This window comes from Chiloscyllium plagiosum, unplaced genomic scaffold (assembly GCF_037043375.1).
Source record: "Chiloscyllium plagiosum isolate Xiang-an unplaced genomic scaffold, Cpla_swu_hap1 HiC_scaffold_19, whole genome shotgun sequence".
NCBI classification, from domain to species: Eukaryota; Metazoa; Chordata; class Chondrichthyes; order Orectolobiformes; family Hemiscylliidae; genus Chiloscyllium; species Chiloscyllium plagiosum.
Window position 1 is genome coordinate 66707194 of NW_028270157.1, and position 18865 is coordinate 66726058.

Consider the following 18865-nt stretch of genomic DNA (forward strand, 5'->3'; position numbering starts at 1 on the left):
GCTTAGACAGATGATCTAAATGATGTCTGGGAAGAGAGCACTAATACTTGTGCCCCTTATTCCATAAGCCATTACAAAATGCGTATATACCCAATTAAACAATCAAAATGACCAATTTGCTTGACTGTAATTCAGGAGAAAACAATTCATATCAGGCCTTGTCATTAACAGGAAATAGGTATTTATTGTAAACACACTTAACTTTAACAAACGGCAGAGAAACAATTGGGTTACTAATCTAATGTACAATTTAAACTCCATCCCTTTAAAAACTCCAAACTCTCACACACTCATTCACGATTAAGACAGACAGACAGTTTAACAAAAATACTACAGATGGAAATATATAGACGGGAAACAAAGATTTGTAGCTTGGGTGCCAGTTGTTGTAGTAGTGGGTATGTTCGCCGAGGTGGGAGGTTGATTTGCAGATATTTTGTCCCCTGTCTAGGTCACATCTTCAGTGCTTTGGAACCTCATGTGAAGCTCTGCTGTACCATGCCTTCTGGAATTTATATTTGGTTCCATTCCCGCTGCTACTGGTTGCTGGTTCCAGTTAATCGCTGTAGTGGCCAGGATACTGGGGCTAGGTCCATGTGCTTGTTGATGGAGTCCATGCTTACAGAAATTCTCTGGCTGTCCTCAGTTTTGCTTGTCCTATGATTGTTATGTTGTCCCAGTCGAATTTGTGGTCCTTGCCATGTGTGTTGTGTGGCTACGAGGGACAGCTGATTGTGGCATTTAGTGGCTAGTTGGCGTTCATGGCTGCGGATTGCTACTTGTCTGTCAGTTTGTCATATATAGAGTTTCATGCAGTCTTTGTGTGGAATCTTGTAAATTATGTTTTTCTTGCACACGATAGGTATAGGATCTTTTGATCTGGTGCGCTGTTGTCTGAGCGTGGCTGTCAGTTTATGGGCTGTCATGGTTAATTATGCTTTTCTTGCACACGATAGGTATAGGATCTTTTGATCTGGTGAGCTGTTGTCTGAGCGTGGCTGTCAGTTTATGGTGCGTCATGATTCCCAGTGGTTGGAGACATCTGGCTATCTGTTCAGAGACTTTTTTTATCTCATGTAGCGCGGCGAGTGAGTTATGTCATGGCATGTCCTCGCTGCGTTTTATATCTGTTAGGCAGCTATAGATGAAGTTGTGGGGATATCCATTCTTGGTGAATACTCTGCAGAGGTGTTCTTCTTCCTTTCGTAGGTTGGGAGTGCTTCAGTGTGATCTAACCCTTTTGGGCAGGGTCCTAATGCAGCTTGTCCTGTGTGTTCGGGTTGTAGCTGCTGTTGTAGTTCAGGACCTAGTCGGTGTGTTTGACTTTCCTGTACACTTTTGCAGTGCATTCACTATTCTATGTTCTTTCTACCATCACATCCAGGAATAGGAGTTGATTATTGGTTTCCTCCTCCCTCGTAAATTTGATCCCTGTGAGCATGGTGTGTGTTCTCAATTTCTGTTTTCTGAATGACAAGAAAAATGTCGTCCACGTACCTGGTCCAGAATATGAGTTGGATGTGTGGGAGGACTGTTTGTTTTGATCTTTGCATCACCCCTTCTGCTAGGATCCCAGAGATGGGTGAGCCCATGGGTATTCCATTGATCTGTTCATATATTTTGTCGATGAATATGCAGTGTGGCGTCAAGCACAGGTCTAGTAGTGCGAGCATGCAGTCCTTGTTGCTAGGTTCCCGTCGTGTTGTCTGTTCTGCCTGCCCAGGAGGTTGGCTATTGTCTCTCTGGCTAGTTTTATCAATTGAAGTGAACAGTGCCAGTACATCAAGTAAGACCATTGCTTCATCCTTGTTTATGTTTATGTTCTTGATGTTGTCCAGAAATTCCTGTGATGATTATATGGAGCATTTGGATCCACTGACAAGATGCTTTAGTTTCTGTTGAAGTGTTTTTTGCCAGTTTATGCGACGAAATTCCAGGCAGTGCCACAATGAGGCTAAGTGGTATGTCTGGTTTGTGTACTTCGGGTAATCCGTAAAATTTTGAGCTGTTGTTGCTTTTTGGTTTCATCTGGCTTCATCCAATTCTGGTTATTAGTCTGTTTTCTGTAGTTCTGTAGTATGGTGTTTACTGTGGCGTGGGGTCACACTCCCTCTGTAGGTAAGTGTCGGTATCTGCAAGTAATTTCTCTGCTTTTGGAACATATTCAGCCTTGTCCATGATAACTGCTATTTTGCCCTTGTCGGCTGGTACAGTTACGTTCTTGCCATTTTTGAGCATTTTTAGGGCTTCTCTCTCTCTTTGGTGTTGAGGTTGCTCATTTGCCTTTTCTTTGTTAGTAAGGGTACAATGGTTTGTTTGACAGCTTGCTGTGTCTCTTCAGTTAGTCCGTTAGGTCTGAGTGTTATATTTTAGTGCAGCTAGGAAATCTGTTGTTTTTGCGTCCCTGTGGTTGTAGTTGAGTCCCTTGGCTAATATGGCTTTCTTCTGTGTCTGTAAGTGGTCTGTTGGAGAAGTTTCTTACCCAGGTGTCTGTTGTGTTGTCTTCTCTGCTGTTGGTTAGCTTAGTCATTTTGTCTTGTAGTGCCATTCTCTTTCTGTATGTGGTTCTGTTCTGTCCTATGGTGATGGCCTGTTCAATTGTCCGTGTTCAAAAGGGCTATCTCACACTGCAGCACTCCCGATCTACGAAGGGAAGAACAACACCTCGACAGAGCATTCACCAATAACATATATCCCCACCTAACAGACAAACAATGTGGTGAGGACATGCCATGACCTAACTTACTAATCATGCTACCTTACATAAAAGTGGTCTTGGAACTGATAACCAAACCTCTCCAACTACTGGGATTCATGATACCCTATAAATCAACAGCCATGCTCAGACAACAACTCACCAGAACAAAAGACCCTATACCCGTTATGTGTAAGATAAACATAATTTACAAGATTCCATGCAAGGACTGCACGAAACACTATACAGGTAAACTGGCAGACAACTAGCAATCCGCATCCATGAACACCAACTAGCCACTAAACGCCATGACCAGCTGTCCCTAGTAACCACACACAGATGACAAGGACCACATATTCAACTGGGACAAGACAATGATCATAGGACAAGCAAAACAGAGGACAGCCAGAGAATTTCTGGAAGCATAACACTCATCTACAGACTCCAACAACAAGCACATAGACCTAGACCCAGTATCCTGACCACTACAGTGAATAACTGGAACCAACAACCAGTAGCAGCAGGAACTGAACCAAGTAAATTCCAGAAGTCACAGTACAGCAGCGCTTCACGGGAGGCTCAATAGCACTGAAGATGTCTCCTAGTCAAGGGATGAAACATCTGCCAATAAACTTCCCAGCTCAGCGACCATAACCACAACTACAACAGAGGAAACAAAATTCTGAAAATCAAAAATCTAGATTCCAAAAGTGTGTTAAATTGTGTGTCACAATTTTGTTTTGATTTTAACAATGATAACACACTGTAGTTTGTAAAGCAACAGTCATTCTTCACTTCAATAGTTGATTCAGTGAACTCAAAATAACCCCTCATTGCTTCAAAAAGTAACACTACCTTGCATAGCTAAAAATGTATACTTGATTTTCCCAAGTTGCAAAACTCCCCTGGTATTCAGCTATACAGCAGTATCAGACTTCCATTCCAGTTTATAATCCAAAAATGAAATATACATGGTTCCTTATAATAGAAGGCATTAATAATGAACATTCGATTACACCACTGAGCTGATCAGGGTCAGTTACAATGGTAATGTTGTGTCAAACTGACCAACATCATGTCTCATTAATCCAATTGATTACTTTTTGAGGAGTTTGCTAATAAATTGGAAAGGGACAGTGCCTCAGATTCTGTAGCCAGTAGCAAAGAAACAGCACTTTCACCTCGTTGACAACAGCCTAGAAAGTTTACAATACATTTTTGAGTCCTATTCTTATTGGATCCCCAGTGATGCCCACCACATGGCATGTCAGCAGGATAAGAAATTACAAAATTCTTCAACCAATCATATCGAGGAATCCGCACTGAAAAGACAAGTCTAAACCAAGAAATAACAATTAGCTTTTGATCGTGTACAGAAAACTAAATAGAAATGGAATTGAAAGAGAGATGGATGAGACAGTAAAGATTAAAAACAATAAGGTATGAAACATTTGCTTATATTAAAATGTTTGAGTCAACCTTCAAAGATTTGAAAGGTTATTTCAAATATGGAGTAGACATATAGGTTATAATGTGTTTTGATAGTTGCAATCTTAATGTGAAAAGAAAGATAACACCAGCAATTCAAATTAAATCCGTATTTAAATTAATTAAATCATTCAAAAAGAATAATTTGAACCACAATCATTAAAATTTAAAAATATTCAAAGTTCACTTGCTCATCGTCCAACACAGGGTTCAAAAGTAACCTTGGCAATGGTGTTATTATCAAGGATCTAACTCAGGATTAGATTTCGTATTTTCATTTTTAGAATCCTCTCTCCACAATCTTGATCCACAAGCAACAAATCTGAAAGCAAACTGATGACAGTTTCTCTATCAACAGTCTCCTATAATTTCAAAACCACAAAATAGCAAGCAGGATACCATTCTTTATGAAGTTTTTTTTCTGTCAACCAATCACTTATTCCATTTGATATGAACATGACTCCTGATTAGCTTGTTGTGACATGTCAAAAAGTTAAACTACAGATGTTAGATCCTGTCGTATAACTCTAAATTGCATGTTATTTCTTCATAGCTTCCTCTTGATCTTGTTGGCTACTAAGAAATTGAGTTATTTGCACAGGCCACCAGAGTACCTATTCCAACAGCATGAATTATGCAGATTATTGCGTCCTCATCCTTCCAACCATCTTCATGGACAGATATAAAAATTCCTGCAGGAAGCTGTATGAAGTCAGAAAATTACCATAGGATTTAATTTTATTCCATCAGACATGAAGATTAGTACCACTGTGGATTTGTCCTCTTGCCTGCAGTTTTCATAAGAACCATTTTCAAACTTGTTGACTCCACAACTCCTTTGCTGGGGATATCAGGATATAATGATCATTTCATCCAGGTTGTCAATGCGATAATAGGTACTCATGTTTTGCTGCCATCTGACGATAAATTGTTGGAAATTGGTACATTTTGCAACAAAGTCTTTTGATAGTTTGAGCTGATCTCCACAGCATTGAATGTATTCTTTCCTCAATACCAATATACCAAGGAACTGTTTTTCTGAATTTTTTTGTTGGAATAGGACATGCTTTGCTCCACTTAAGTGTACACATATATGCCACATTTCTGGTGTAACCATTCTGACAATCTGAGGGGACCGATTCCAATACATATTTGTTAAGATCAGGACAGTCCCTGTTCTCATGATACGTTTGGTCTTGGGCATCTTCTTCAGGGTAGATTCTTCCTCTTTTCATTTTCTCACCAGTTTTTCCACCAACTCCGAATTCCTTTGAAGCAGTTAATATGATGTTGGCTGATGATAATACTGGATAAGTCACAACCCAGAATGAAATTTGATTCGCTGGATCATATATTTATCTTTGTAATTGGTTAATCACTAAAACATATTGCCAGGAGGCTACAGATATCCATTAACAACAGAGCATAAGTTTATCACAGAAAAAGGCGAGACATATATGCTACCATTAGAAAGATCTAAACACAAACATTCAAATAAAATTTCAACCTATTTCCAAATATTATCTATTACAATTCAATTTCAGAAATATCACTTCTATATCAGCTGTTCAAATCCTAACTAAAGGGTTATGCTTTAGTTCGTTTCCCTTGGACAGTTGAGAACATTTCTTTTACGATTTCTTTCTGAATCTGCCGTCATGAACCTTTCACAATTTTGATCGCCAAAATCATCTTCTTGAAGAATACTAATCAAACTCTTCTTACTTAGAAGCTTTACAGATTAAAAAACAACACTGGCCTTATAGCACTGAGGCAGGCCATTCCTTCTTTCAAAACAACCCACCTCCACAGCCTGTAGCTGCATCTAGGTCTGAACCCTTTCTGCAGAATACCTACAGGGTCAGCTGGTCTGACATTAACAGGCACCAGCCTAGCAATGAAAATCACATCTCTGGATGAGGTATTTGCCTGGGTGGAAGATAGATACATGAAGCTGAGAATTTTCCCAATTCATATTCCCCACTTCAAAGATGCAAACTGGCTCAGAGAGGTAGAGAAAGAATGCAAGCAGACATAAAAATGCATAATTAATAAACTGAACAGTGAAGATCTGATTGAAGTGATAGTGTATGCAAGAAACACCTTTCCTTTCCTTGTTCTTGAGTGTGCAAATGGCAGCAATCAAGCAGATGGTTAATTGACAATCCTCCATGATATGGAAGCGCTGCTAAAGGTGGTGATCAGGAAGTCCCACCAAATATGCTGATTATATTCTCACAGACTGCCATGCATGTTGACAAGAATGATCCACCCCCAACATCAGAAAGTGGACAAAATCCTCAGACAATTATTTAGCGATAGGGGAGGGGGAGAAGCAACTGAGGCTCAGTCTTCATGTCAACTGATGAATGAGACTCAAAAGCTCCATAACAGCTGACAAATAATCCCCAGAAGAAAAATCTCAACAAGGTTTATGACCCTAAATGGAGGATGGACTACTGGTTTTCCAAGTTTCCTTCTCCGAGATGTGTGTTCAAAATTTATCTTTAGACAATAGCTACCAAGCTGCACGGTGGCTCAGTGGTTAGCAGTGCTGCCTCAGGGGACTGTCTGTTTGCATATTCTCCCCATGTCTGCATGGGTTTGCTCTGGGTGCTCTGGTTTCCTCCCACAGTCCAAAGATGTGCAGGTCAGGTGAATTGGCCATGCTAAATTGCCCATAGTGTTAGGTGCATTAGTCAGAGGGAAATGGGTCTGGGTGGTTTACTCTTCAGAGGGTTGGTGTGGACTTTTTGGGCCGAAGGGCCTGTTTCCACACTGTAGGGAATCTAATTTAATCTAATAATTGGCAGGGAGAAGAACAACATTGCTGGCCACCTCTCATTTCTCCTTCCTAAAAGGCTTGATTCCTCCAATAATAGGTTCACCTGCTCCTCCCCTTAACTCTAATTATAGATTCTGTCTCCAAAGCAGCAAGATCAGGAGAGAAGGAGCCTACTGCTGGAGGATTTGAAGCAGCTAGTACGGGAGGGACAGAGATTGGTGGAGTTATAGAATAACAGAGTCATAGAGATGTACAGCACAGAAACACACCCTTCAGTCCAACCCGTCCATGCTGAGCATTACCCCTGCCTCTTTTACGCTGGTTGCTTCTCCATTCACAACCCAACTATCAGTTCCTGCTCTCACTGGCTTTAGAGCTGTGGTAAGTGTTTAAACCCCAAAAGTAATATCGGGACAGATACTTAAAATAAAAATGGAAATTTCAAATTTCTGAGAACTGAAAGTCAGAAATCTGCCAAGTGAAGAAAACTTCTCATTCCTTAGTTTCTCACCTGGAACATCATCCTTTACAGATGATGTTAAAAATCACACACCACCAGATTATAGTCCAACAGGTTTATTTGAAAGTACAAACTTTCGGAGTGTTGTTCCTTTGTCAGGTAGCTAGCAGGGCAGATACACAAGAGACAGAATTTATAAGTAAAAGATTAAGAGATATCAGGGCTGTGGCTTAAAAGAAATTCAGGAATTTATATATTAATTAATCGAAACCTGCATGTTATTCTAAGTGAGCAAAGACTTAACAGCCACCCAGGTTTGCCTCATACATCGCATCAGTTGTATGACACTTTGATCTTTCACTTATAAATTCTGTGCCCGATGTCCCTGCCCCACGAGCTTCCTGACAAAGGTCTGAAAGCCTGTACTTTCAAATAAATCTGATGGACTAAAACGTGATGTTGTGTGATTCTTAACTTTGTCCATCCCAGTCCAACACCAGCACCTCCACATCATGTTTACAGATGATGAAAGACAGAGTCAGCAAGGTATGTGAGCAATGGCAGTATTTCTTTCAAATTTGGTCCTCAGAATAGAATCCTTACAGTGTGGTAACAGGTTTTTTGGCCCAACAAGTCCACACGATCCATCCAAAGAGTAACCCACCCAGATTCATGACCCAACACCTAATGCACCTAACCTACACATCCCTGAACACTACAGGACAACTTGGCACAGCCAATTCACCTAACCTGTACATCTTTGGATTGTGGGATTGTGGGAGGAAACTGGAACATCTGGAGGAAACCCACGCAGACACGGGGAGAATGTGCCACACAGTCGCCGGAGGCTGGAATTGAACCCAGGTCCCTGGTACGTGAGGCAGCAGTGCTAACCACTGAGCCACTGTATCCTATTACCAAATAGAAAGAAAGGAAAAGAGACTGCCATTTACGAAATGATATTCACAACCTTGGGTTATTTCAAACCGACTAAATATTTCTGATGTGTAGTTATTATAACCATACAAGCGATGTAACAAGTTGCTCATGATAAGATCCTGTTCAACAGATAAACAATTTCAGTGACGTTAATGAGGATAAGTGCACGTTTAACACCTAATCCAAAGTATGGCTCTCTGACAGCACTGCAGTTAAGTAACTGCCAGGCCTGCCTATTCTAATGTTTTTCAAGTCAGCCTCCAAATACTGGAAATCATTCTAAACTTAACTGCCTTATCTTTACTTTCAGCAATCCCAATGACCCATCAGTTCACTGTTCCAATTTACTGACTCCCAGTCTGAAAAACAGCTATTTTACAATTTGCACATTTGTTGTACATCCCTTCATGGTCTTTTTGCTTTCCTACATATAATCTCCCTTCTTTCCATATGTATAACCTCTTTCAGCAGTAAAACAAAGTCGCATACTATAAAAGGTCCAATCTTTTAGGACTGAGACGAGCAGGAAATGTTTCACTCAAAGAGTTGTGAATCATTGGAATTCTCCATTCCATAAGATTTTGCATGCTTCCTCAATGAATGTACTTATGGTTGGGAAAGATGAATTTTTGATCTCTGAGGGAATCAAGGGCTTTGGGGAATGGCCCAAAACTGGAATTGAAGCCCAAAACTGGTCATGATTGTACTGAGTGACAGAACAGGCTCGATGGGCCATGTGATCTATTCCTGTCTCTATTTGCAATTGAAAATAGGAATCGGAGGAGGCCATTCATGATAGATTATAGCTGATCATCGACAGCCTTCATCCCATCATTTTTGATCCTTTAGCCCCAGGTCCTATATCCAACTCCCTCTTTAAATCAGATAATGTTATGGCCTTGAATGCTTTCCGTGATAGTGAATTCCACAGGTTGACAACTCTGGGGGTCAAGAAATTTCTCCACATCTAAGTCCTAAGTGATTGACTCTGTATCCTTACATTTTGATCCTTTCTTACATTCTTGCAATGTGCTCTCTGATTTCAGCCTTCTGTGAACCACATAATTGTATTGTTACATTTGCTATCCTTGCAATTCCTGAGGCCCGACTGGAATTGCTACCTAAATCTCCCTTCTTTCCATTCCCCAAGTCACTCCTTAAAAATTTCCACTTTGGCCAAGTTTTTGCTCCCTTTTTTATGACTGACTTGTGTGGCTTGGTGTTAGATTTTGTTTGCTCATACACCTGCAAAGATCCTGAGAATGATTTACTTTTTCAAAGCTGGTGTATATATCCATTTTTGATAGATAAGTGGACTTGAACCCACAACTTCCTAATTCAAAGGAAAAATGCCACCAATCAGCCAAAGCTGACTAATTTAGTTATAAACAGAAAATGCTAGAGAAACTCAGTTTAGATTAGATTAGATTACTTACAGTGTGGAAACAGGCCCTTCGGCCCAACAAGTCCACACCGACCCGCCGAAGCGTAACCCACCCATTCCCCTACATTTACCCCTTTACCTAACACTACAGTGCAATTTAGCATTGCCAATTCACCTGACGTGCACATCTTTGGTCTGGCAGCATTTTGAGGAGAGAAAAACTGAGGCAACATTTCAAGTCCAGTACGACTCTTCTTTGAAGTTCTGAAGTTTTGTTTCTCTCTTCAAGAATACTGGAAAACCTTTCTGCTTTTATTTCAAATTTCTTGCCTTTGCAGTATTCTGATTTATTTGCTTATTTGGATAAAACAGTTGTTCTAAAATGACAGGTGATCTCACTGATTTAAAACAAAAATTACAGGACAGGAACAGGCCATTCGGCCCTCCAAGCCTATGCTGATCCAGATCCTCTATCTAAACCTGTCACCTATTTTCCAAGGATCTGTATCTCTTTGCTCTCTGCCCATTCATGTATCTGTCTAGATACATCTTAAATGATGCTATCATGCCCATCTCTATCGCCTCCGCTGACAACACATTTCAGATACCCACCACCCTCTGCGCAAAGAATTTGCCATGTGTATTTCCCTTAAACTTTTTCCATCTTGAACTCGTGACCCCTAGTAACGGAGTCCCCCACTTTGGGAAAAAGCTTCTTGCTGTCCACCCTGTCTTTACCGCTCATAATTCTGTAGACCTCAACCAGGTCCCCCCTCAACCTCTGTCGTTCAGATCAAAATAATCTTAATCTACTCAACCTCTCTTCATAGCTAGTGCCCTCCATACCAGGCAACGTCCTCTGCACCCTCTACAAAGCATCAACATCCTTTTGGTAATGTGGCGACCAGAATTGTATGCAGTATTCCAAATGTTGCCGAACCAAAGGCTTACACAACTGTAACATGATGTGCCAACACTTGTACTCAATACCCCGTCCAACGGAGGAAAGCATGCCGTATGCCTTCTTCACCACTCTATTGGAATATGGTGACAAACCGGGTAGATACTTAGCATTTCTTGCAAAGAAAAAAAGGCTTCTCAGACTATTACGTCTATCAAGGAAAGTACGGGTATTTTGACTCATGATCATAAAAAGATTAATGCGATCTTTAGAGAATTTTATTCTGAGTTATATAAATCGCAGGATTGTGAAGACAGGACTAGGAGGATGCAGTCATTTTTAAAAAATTTGACCTTTCCGGGCCTAACTCCGGAACAGGTATCGGTCCTAAATGCTCCTCTAACAGTCCAAGAAATACTTGATGCAATTAAGCAACTTCAGAGCGGTAAGACACCGGGCCCAGATGGTTTTCAAGCTGAATTCTATAAAGAATTTACAGAAATATTGGCTGGTCCATTTATGGACATGTATAACTATGCATATACTCAGGGCTGTATCCCACCTTCGCTGAAAGAGGCAACTATCTCTCTTATCCTTAAAAAAGGAAAGGATCCAGAAGATTGTACGTCATACAGACCAATATCCTTGCTAAATGTAGATTTTAAAATCCTTTCTAAAACGTTAGCACTGAGACTAGAAAGGGTACTGCCACATATTATAAAGGAGGATCAGACGGGGTTTATTAAGGGCTGTATATCATCCAATAATATTAGAAGGGTTTTGAATATGATTCAAGTCTGTCATCAGGGAAAGATACCAGGAGTAGTAGTTTCATTAGACGCGGAAAAGGCATTTGATAGGGTTGAATGGTCATATTTGTTTTACACATTGGAAAGGTTTGGCGTTGAACAGGTGTTTACCAAATGGGTCTCAATATTGTATAGTGATCCCAAAGCAATTGTGGTTACCAATGGATTAGGTTCGGATAGCTTCAGTGTGGGTAGGGGCTGCCGTCAGGGATGTCCCCTCTCGCCATTGTTATTTACGCTAATAATTGAATCACTAGCAGAAGCTATACGAACTGATCCTAACATAACGGCCCCGAGGATTGGTACAGGAAAACATAAAATTACCCTTTATGCAGATGATGTCCTTCTATTCCTCAGTAATCCTCTGATGTCCGTACCTCGCCTAATACAAGTTATTAATACATTTAGCGCATTCTCAAGCTATAAAATTAATTTTTCAAAATCGGAGGGTGTGCCAATGGGTGGCCTTGCTATGACACCCCACTTAGTGGACAGATCCTGTTTTCCCTTTCGTTGGTCCCTGCAGGGCTTCTTATATTTAGGCATTTTTATTACTCCAGTATTTGGTCAGTTGTATAAGGCTAATTTTGTGCATTTACTGGAAAGGATAAGGCAGGACCTCCAGCGATGGGGAGACCTTCCAATTTCCTGGTTGGGTAGAATAGCACTAATTAAAATGAATGTCCTGCCCCGTCTCCTATATCCTATGAGAATGCTTCCGGTGATGCTGCTGAGGATGGCTCTATGTAAATTATATGGCTGGCTGGGTTCCTTTATCTGGAATCATAGATGGCCCCTCATTAAGCTGAAGAAGCTACAGCTTCCACAGACAAGGGGAGGATTAGACTTCCCAGATTTTAGGAAATATCAGTTAAGTTCCCTATTAAGTTACATAGCTGATTGGTTCTTGTCTGATCCACAATCAATCTGGTTGGACATCGAGGCCTCTCAAGTAAAATACCCACTTATTAACCTTATATTTTCAGACAAGAGGAAAATCATTACAGATCACTGTAAAAACCCTATAATACTAAACACAATTAAGGCTTGGAATATAATACGGCAAAATGAGGGTAATTCACATAAAACATCCCCCTATGCACCGATAGTGGGAGCATGGGGATTCCAACCGGGATTTACAGATGCCACTTTTAAACTCTGGAGATCCAGGGGTATCTCATGTCTAGGGGACCTATTTAAAGATGGGGTCCTGATGTCAGAAATTCGGATTACCTAATGGAGACCTCTTTCGATACTTCCAAATTCGAGACTATATACAGAAGAAGACTACGATACTAGATAGTCTTTATAAATCAGATAGAGAATGTAGTGTCCTACGACCAGTGGGGGTATCTTCCGTCAGTACTATTTATCATTTACTACATGATGAAGTATCGGGAGATATGGATAATCTGCTTAAAACATGGGATCAGGATTTGGGACTAAAATCTCTATAGAAACATGGAATGATATTTGGGAAAACGCTAGAAGAATTACTATCGGTAACAGAACCCAGGCTATCCAGCTGAAGATACTTCATAGGGCCCATATAGCACCGGTTCGATTGGCAAAATTTAAGGCAGGAGCATCTCCAATGTGTCGCAAATGCAAAATAGAGGTGGGCACTCTTGTACATTGCCTATGGACCTGTTATAAGATCCGTAGATATTGGACTAAAGTAGCAAGTACCCTGACAGAAATTTTAGGAATGGAAATTAAAGTGGACCCTGTATCTCTCCTTTTGGGCTTTTCGAACTTTCCCTCCCTGGACATGTACGGGAAGAGACTATTTTCTATTCTCTCTTTCTGTGCAAGGAAAAATATTTTGGTGAACTGGGTGGCTGAGGGCCCCTCTGGACTTTCAAATTGGCACAGATTAATTATGGAATGTATTCCCCTTGACTTCCTTACAAATATGGTGCACCGAAAGACCGAATTATTTTATAAAATATGGCAGCCCTTCTTGAATTACATAAATACAGATATTTCGGCTATCCTAACAAGGGCTTTTATTTAATTGAGATTACAAACCTGGCTGGTCCGGGGCCCCTTAGGAGAGGAATCCCGCATGAATACGGGTTTTATTACATTTGATGTTAACACATTCCGAGCATGTTAGAGACTTAAATATACACTCTGGTTAGTTGTAGGTTAGATTAGTAGACAGTTGAGTTTTGTTTTTTTTTTCATTTTCGGTATTTTTTTTCTTTTGTTAAATTTTGGCTATTGTATATTTGATTTAATTGTATATCAATGTTTGTATTTGAGAGTTTTGTTTATTTTTGTAAACTTGTAAAAATGTTAAATTTCTAATAAAAATATCTATATAAAAAACCCCACTCTAATGACATGTGTTGTCACCTTCAGGGTACAGTAGACTTGAACACATAGGTCTCTCTGTACAGAGAAAGTGAGGACTGCAGATGCTGGAGATCAGAGCTGAAAAATGTGTTGCGGGAAAAGCGCAGCAGGTCAGGCAGCATCTAAGGAGCAGGAGAATCGATGGTTCGAGCATAAGCCCTTCTTCCTGATGCAAATGTATCATTCGCATTTGCCCAGAATGAACTTCATCTGCCATTTCTCCACCCAACTCCCCAATCTATCTATATTCTACTGCATTCTCTGACAGTCCCCCTCATTATCTGCTCCTCTGCCAATTTTAGTGTCATCTGAAAACTTGCTAATCAGACCACCTATACCTTCCTCCAGATCATTTATGCATATTATAAACAGTGGTCCCAGCACGGATCCCTGTGGATCACCACTTGTCACAGTTCTCCATTTTGAGAAACCCCCTTCCATTACTACTGTCTCTTGTTGCCCAGCCAGTTCTCTATCCATCTAGCTACTACACCCCTGGACTCTATGCAACTTCACATTCTCCATCAGCCTACCATGGGGAACCTTATCAAACGCTTTACTGAAGTCCATCCATATGACATCTACAGCCCTTCCCTCATTAATCAACTTTGTCACTTCCTCAAAGAACTCTATTAAGTTGGTAAGACATGACCTTCCCTGTACAAAACCATAATTAGATAACATCTGGACTGAGATTCTGGTTACGATCTTTTCTGCCTAATTCAGGAGTGTTCAGGCCAACATAGTTGTGCAAACTCCATACAGACAGGGACTGGAAGCTAGAATCAGTGGTTTCAGCTAAGAGAGCTCCATTATCTCTTTTATTTGTAAAACATTCTCCAATATATGTCATTCACTTGACAGTTTAATGTGATAATTTTTGGACTGAATGCAGATGTTAAAAAGTTTGAAGTAGTTATACTATCTGAGCACTAACAGTTTGCCACTGTATCAGTCAATGTATTTTATGCTCTCACCAATTTTAACCTGAGCCTGATGGTCTGGCACAGCCAGGGCTGGCTGGAGGGAAAGGATGATTGGGGCGTTGCCACTAACAAGTGCGGTTTGAGTGAGAGAATTAAGCACAGCTGGTCCAGAGAAAACAACAGAGCCGGCAGTCACCATGAACGTGAGCTCTTGTTTTGATTGGAGAACCTGGAACTGGACAAGAAAAGACACAACGCAGTACAATAAATAACAAGTAATTAGCTTCTAAAAGTTTAATTTCAATAATAGATTTAGAATCTGAAAAGCATGCCTTGATAAAATAATACTTCACAGCACAAATTCTACAGTATGTAACTATGAAATGGCACATAGAATCAGAATCAACCTTTCAGATGGATAGCATTTCTGAACTTAAGAAATAATTGAAGGTAATATTATGAGATATGCGTTGAGGTCATGTATATAGCACTGATCTTTCACACAACAGACTTAAAAAGGAGTATCTTATCATGCCACGTATTCCGAAGGGTTCCAAACCCTGTATAATAACAACCACCATTTTGTGCACAGTAAGAGCCCATTCATCACCGCGAGATTCTGGTGACTAGTGAATTATTTTGATCACAACATTTGGGTGCATTACCAGCTCTTCTTCAAATAACTGCTATTGAATTTCTAAATAGAATTGGAGGAAAAGGATGGTGCTCGATTTGGATAGGGTTTATTCCAATGTTCTGTGCTGTTCTTGGTACAGGTAGTTCTCCTATAATACACGTTCATTAAACAGGATTTGATTGTAATACAACTTGCAAATTGCGGACCTTTTTTTAATAAGGCGAACTCCTGTGATTCCATCCCTGGCACTAGCTGGACAGCAAAACCCAACCTCAGAGTCTTTGTCTGCAAAATACAAATTCAGTGTGTTCAGCTAAAACAGGAATGCAGTCAGCTCTGCAAGCCTTGAAACATAGCTTGAAATTGGGAATTGTAGTCTACATTAAGGAGGAACTTTATTTCAAACTGGGGGAGAATCTTGATGAGAACTGGACTTCCGCATCGGCATCACATGGTCAGCTGGCTTGTGCGCTTTCTGTTGAAGAGCTTCATGAAAGGCACAATGCTGTAATCACTGATCTTCGTGTTAAAGTATTAAATTTACTATATTATTTCATCAAAATATATGATTTAAAGATTTATTTAGAGTGCACTATTATTTGTATTAGGCCAACTACTATTTTTGTTTTGACTTTTCCTGATATTTTTGGTGGTTTGCCCCAACCCTGTTTTTCCAATAGACCGCATTATTTATATTGTGCGATTTTGTAAACATGGTGTTGCATGGGAACACAACTACCGCATTATAGGAGAACAACCTGTATACAAAAGACTTAGACTTGCATTCAGGATAGGGTGAGCATCTTAATTTTTTGATTATTTATTCAAATGCAAACACTTTTGGCAAGGTCACATTTTGATTTTCCTTCTACTCCTTTGGCATAACATCACCTTTCTTTTTGAACCACTGAAATCTATATCAAGGAACTTCTGCAAATTCTGTTAATGGTGTGGTACAGCCTCTCGAAGCACAGAGAGTGAACTGAAAGGCCAGACAAAGAATTTCATACAAAAATGAATACACGCTCAATTTTATAAGTGAAATACCAAAAGATGCTGGGATTAGCAAAGAAATCTAGGTCTTTAAACAGAAAGTTCCCTGCAGAAGCACTGCAAAGCCACAGAAGACTAACTGCATTTAACTTTTGCCTCCAAGTGTTTAAAGCAAAAGAATGAAGATCAATTGATTAAAAAAGTAGTTAAACAATTGTACCATCTACAATTTTGGTTGCTGCAATATAAGAGAACATTAAGACAAAAGTGGTTTCAGCATAAATTCAACAAGATGGGAAACTTGTACCATAAGGAGAATCAAGATACTGGAATGGCTTCCGTGGGAGCAAAGAGAAGACTCAGTAAATTTTGGAAATTATAGAGAACTTCAATAAGAAAGAGCATTTCCTTTGTTTGGAGGATGAGTGACAGAAGTGGTAAATCATTAATAATGTCACTAGCAAAAAAGAGAGGTAAGGAAACATTTCTTTAGTCAAAAGGTTGTTGGAATGTGTGATGTTTTACCAGACGAAGTGGAAGCTATCTTTTGTAAATAAATTAGTTTTGAATTCTACTAAGGAGCAGTAACAGTCCAAATTGTCTTTATCCTTAACTACTACAGTACTGTAGTGTACCTGAAGAAGGAATACTTCTATTTATATTAAGTAGAACAAAACTGTAGAGGCTGAACAGGAAATAATTGTGGAAAATTGGGCAAAAAGTCAAAGCTTTGATTGCATCTACAGAAACTGAAAAATGAATTGCTTTCCTAACTTAACACTGGCATAATTATTAGACAAAAAGAAATTTCAACAGAAAACTCTGAACATTTGAACAATAAGGCCAAGTACAAGTCCCACCTGCTCCAGAGATGTGTTACAACACATAACAAGAGTGAGGGGGCGAGAGTAAATGGGGCACGGCAAGCAGATGTGGAAGTGGGTAGAGCTAGACAGGAGGAGGCACCGAGAGAGAGAAAAAGTAGAGATAGGGGTTGGACAAGGAGGGATAGATAGGAGTGCAAGAGAGAACGAGAATCAATGGAAAGGGGAGAGAGAGGGGGGCATGTCATGGTGAGGTAGCGAAGGATGGGAGAGATGTGAGCTCAAATGGACAATACAGAAATCAGGCAAAGCAAGGACCAGGGCCTGGGAAGACCCTAGGGAGTCAAATACATTTGAGACAGGGTCTACTGAGGTCTGCAGCGATGAGGACCCAGGTACGAGTCAGACAAAATTTTACTTGTCGAGTTCAAAGTTCAAACCAGCTTCACTTCATCCACAATGAACCAGAAAGAAATAGTTAAAAACATACTTTCGCCATCACTTTCTTTGGTAACAGTCAGGGCATGCTGAAGGCATTGTGGGTCAAGCTAAAGCATGAGGACTGCAGTGGTTCAAGACGACAGCTCACCGCCATCTTTTCAAGGGCAATTAGGGTCAGGCAATAAATGCTGGTCAGCCAGCAACACCCAATTCCCACAAATGAATGAAAAAAACAGATATGAGCACTCTTTACTGCGAGAGATGAGCATGTTATTAAAGTTTACTTAAGTGTACAATATGGTTCAAACAATGAACCTGAACTCTAAACTCACATTGTACCAACAATTCCTAAGGTCTAGATGAGATATGTTGTGGCTACCTGAAGTTCCACATGTCGTTTGAAATGTTGACTCAGTATATCCTTAATTGATTGGATCACATCCTGCAGTGTTGTCACCTTGTTGGAGAGCACTGTAGAATAAAATATATGCATTAATGTATCGTTCCTCCATTCAACAACATTCTGTATTCACACTGCAGATGGTACATATGAATGAATAAGATAGGACTGATTACTTTGCCTGAAGTCAACAACTGCAGTCAAAACTTTAGAAAGCTAATCCTCAAAATAAATAACAATAACTCCACAAAATGAAGCATGAAATTTAGTAAAGAGACAAGAGAAAACCAATGCACAACCGTTCAGTTAATAATTTTTTGGCATCTGCAGTATTTACACAGGAAATTATTTTCTAAATAGTATATGATTAACTTAATCAAAAGAATCCAAATGAACAGAAAACAGAATGTTGATACACACCATTTAAACCCTAGGTGTTCATCTCAATAATGGGTCCAGTGCTTCACTTAAACAATTCTGACAATGATACAGCAATGCAAAAAAGTAACCCAATTGAATTTTTGGAAGAACGATTTTTGTTTTTTCCTTGTATTGACTGAAATCTGCTCACACCATCACATTGCTTGTCACTTTACCATCTCATAACATCATCATGAAAACTATCTGCAAGATCTTAGGACAGGACTCCTAAAAGTGAGGGCTGAGATCACAAATGGAGTTGCAAGCTAAAATTTGGGGTTGAGAGGTAACCACGACTGACTCCCAATTCCATGCCTCTCATTGGATCTTCTGCTCCCTGCCCCACTTCCCATCAAGCTGTCATATCAAGGCTCAATATTTGAATTGGGGTCACAATGGGAA

The 18865-nt window shown here is 40.0% G+C and overlaps 1 protein-coding gene across 2 annotated transcripts in view; it reads right to left on the reverse strand.

Moving 5' to 3' along the window:
- Nucleotides 1-18865, reverse strand: part of LOC122559476 (UPF0606 protein KIAA1549) — a 243007-nt gene that overhangs the window by 120504 nt on the left and 103638 nt on the right. For both annotated transcript variants that reach the window (XM_087997506.1, XM_043708965.2), the window contains exons 3-4: nt 18023-18114; nt 14800-14983 (exon numbers count right to left, since the gene is read on the reverse strand). In XM_087997506.1, coding sequence (XP_087853632.1) covers nt 14800-14983; nt 18023-18114 — 276 coding nt within the window. The remainder of the gene's footprint in view (nt 1-14799; nt 14984-18022; nt 18115-18865) is intronic.